Source organism: Rhipicephalus microplus, chromosome X (genome assembly GCF_043290135.1).
Source record: "Rhipicephalus microplus isolate Deutch F79 chromosome X, USDA_Rmic, whole genome shotgun sequence".
Classification (NCBI taxonomy): domain Eukaryota; kingdom Metazoa; phylum Arthropoda; class Arachnida; order Ixodida; family Ixodidae; genus Rhipicephalus; species Rhipicephalus microplus.
Window position 1 is genome coordinate 193,587,827 of NC_134710.1, and position 2,606 is coordinate 193,590,432.

Here is a 2,606-nt window from a genome sequence, read left to right on the forward strand (position 1 = left end):
TATACATGCACACTGAAAACGCATGAACACACACGAAGAAGGGTACCTCTCCCCCCCTCCATCCGAAAAAAATTCTGGCTAAGCCCCTGATAGGCCACTTGTATCATGAAAGTTCTAAAAAAAAGATGCCCAAGACAACGCCGAACACGGCGCATGCTGTGCGTGATCGGCATATTTTCGGATATGAGATTAAAATAAAGCGCGAATATCATTTGCGTCCGGTGAAGCTCGGTGGATAAAACTCGGGTGTGTGATGAAACTTATGTTCTAATCTTGAAAGTCATTTTCACACATTCCTATCTTTGTAAGCAGTCCTGGAACGATAACTGAAATCATTGTAACTTAATCTACCCTTTGAGACGTGCCTAGGCGTATACTCAGTTGGCATCGTGCAGGGGACGCAACAAATCGGACCTTTAGTTTCTTGAAGTATACATATTCGCTTCACCATGGCTTCTGCAAGCAAGCAAACAGTGTTCGGCTACGGCACAAACCTAGACTGGCGCCCTACGCAGTTCGTGAATGTTTTCTCCTGGAAGAGGGTGTGCAGCATTTGTGGACTCGTTCCTTCAACGGTGGCCATGTTACCCTGCTGCTTCTGCGTTCTCTGCCTACCCTGCTACAACCGCGACGCCTTCGATTCCAACCGTTGTCCCCTAGACGGAGAATTATTCCAAGAGAAAAACGTAGTGTGGTCCACTTTCGCCAAGGAAACCGTCCTTAATCGCAGGATTCGCTGCTGGAACGCAGATAACGGTTGTGAAACCGAGGGTGTCGCTTCGGCGATGTTGGAGCACTTCGCCAATGACTGCAATTTCCACGCCGTCAGCTGCTCCAGCTGCCGGGGAAAGTTCTTGCACCAAGACATCGCGAATCACGTTGTGTCCGTCTGCACTGCGCGTTCTCCCGTGAAGCGAAATCCGAGACATCGTCCTCAAGGCAACGAGTCATCGGATGTGATGGCAGAGTTAAAGAAGATCTCGAGCGAGAATGCCCTCATGAAGAAGCACCTCGAATCATTGGAACGTCGGATCATCAGCGACAGCGATAGCGCCCGAAAGGTCTCGTCTTCATTAGTCGACAAAACTGTGGCAACTGCCTGTGAAAATGGCACCAGTTCAACGGGCAGATCCTGCAGCGAGAGCGAATTCGTGCGTGAAGGCTTGTCGCAGATCCGCCATTTCCTGGCTGAAAACGAGCTTGGCACGAAAGCCTTTATCACGCAGGAATGCAACCGGATCGTAGAATCACTAACCGAAAAGCTGAAATAAGCTTCTTCCATGGGCGATGAGGTTCTCTTGTCACACACTCTCTTGCTCTTATTATTGCTTAAAACACTTCGATGATGAAGACCTGACAGGATGCGGCTGGAATCAACCATTGCATCTTTAGCTGGAGCCAGCGCGACGCACTGAACGTCACAGTGCCGTTCAGAACCATATAGATGAACCATATAGAACGTCGCAGAACCATATAGACGTCTGGAAGCTGTGTATTGAAGAAGCATGTAGCACTGATGATAGAACCATCCGCCATGAAAGCCCTAGCAGGTATACGTACGTATACAAGGCTTCGTTCCTTCAAACTGTTCACCCGTCCTGCGTACAGCTGAGAGTATATTTGCAAACGTACACAGCAGCTTGTACGACGAGTTGTTGAATTGGCCTCCGAGTATCTCTCCGAGGGTGCGATACATTCACCCTACTAATTGCGCCCGTAACATAACATCAGAAGAGCGCATTATGTGTGAGCACGTAATCTCGCATAATGGCGAAACCAACTTCGAAGGGTCATCTCAAGGTGTACACATTCTGAAATTGCATTATGATAGCTTCGCTACCAGCAACCGACTCCGTTTACAGTGTGATTTTGTGCGTTTGTAGCACAGAAAAACGTGCATCAAATTTCAAGAGCTTACGTTCGAACTTTTTCTTTCCATTTACATTGACTGTGATCTTAATCTGCAGATATGCCTGTATCAAATGAACTATCATATTACGTATCGTATTATTCACTTGCCACCACGCTATATATATCCACCTCGACACAACGATGAATTATAACCGTAACAGCGCCACTGACCCGGAACCGCTTGCTTCAGTGTTGAAGTACCTTTGTGGCCGCGCCGAACAAACCTGCCTCGGGTGCATCGCATGAAGATGATGCGTGACACGGTGTGCATAACCTTCCAGAGACGGAGCCTGTGTGCGTGACCGGGGGTCACTCATGATGAAATCGCTTCATAAACGCACTATACATGGATAAACGTTTGTCTATTCTATCAATTTTGAGTATGCATTCTTTTCTTCCTTGGTCAACACCTGTTTTCCTTTTCCCCTGTTTGCTCATTCCCATACCAGCACTGGCCCACGCTGTTTCGATGTCAGTTGTTACAGTGCGATCACCATGAACCTCCCACACTTCTGTTTTTTTCTATTTCAGTAAACACGCAATTATTACAGTGGGTGATCTGTAGTTGGGGGTTCGGCTGCTGACCTGAAGGTCACGAGATCGATCCCGGCCACGGCGGTCGCATTATCGGCGGTGGCGAAACGGTAGAGGCCCGCGTACCCAGCGATGTCGGTGCACGTCAAGACACCGTGCAT

The 2,606-nt window shown here is 48.3% G+C and overlaps 1 protein-coding gene across 1 annotated transcript; it reads left to right on the forward strand.

Annotated features, from left to right (window-relative positions):
* The first annotated feature begins 337 nt into the window (after positions 1 to 337).
* On the forward strand, positions 338 to 2,285 carry LOC142775911 (uncharacterized). Its single transcript, XM_075878411.1, has one exon. It carries the CDS (start codon positions 450 to 452, stop codon positions 1,269 to 1,271), a length of 822 nt encoding a protein of 273 aa, XP_075734526.1. The 5' UTR covers positions 338 to 449; the 3' UTR covers positions 1,272 to 2,285.
* The last annotated feature ends 321 nt before the right edge of the window (positions 2,286 to 2,606 follow it).

Excerpts from the sequence above, each read along its gene's own strand:
- LOC142775911 (XM_075878411.1), top strand. The coding sequence starts at position 450 with ATGGCTTCTGCAAGCAAGCAAACAGTGTTCGGCTACGGCACAAACCTA.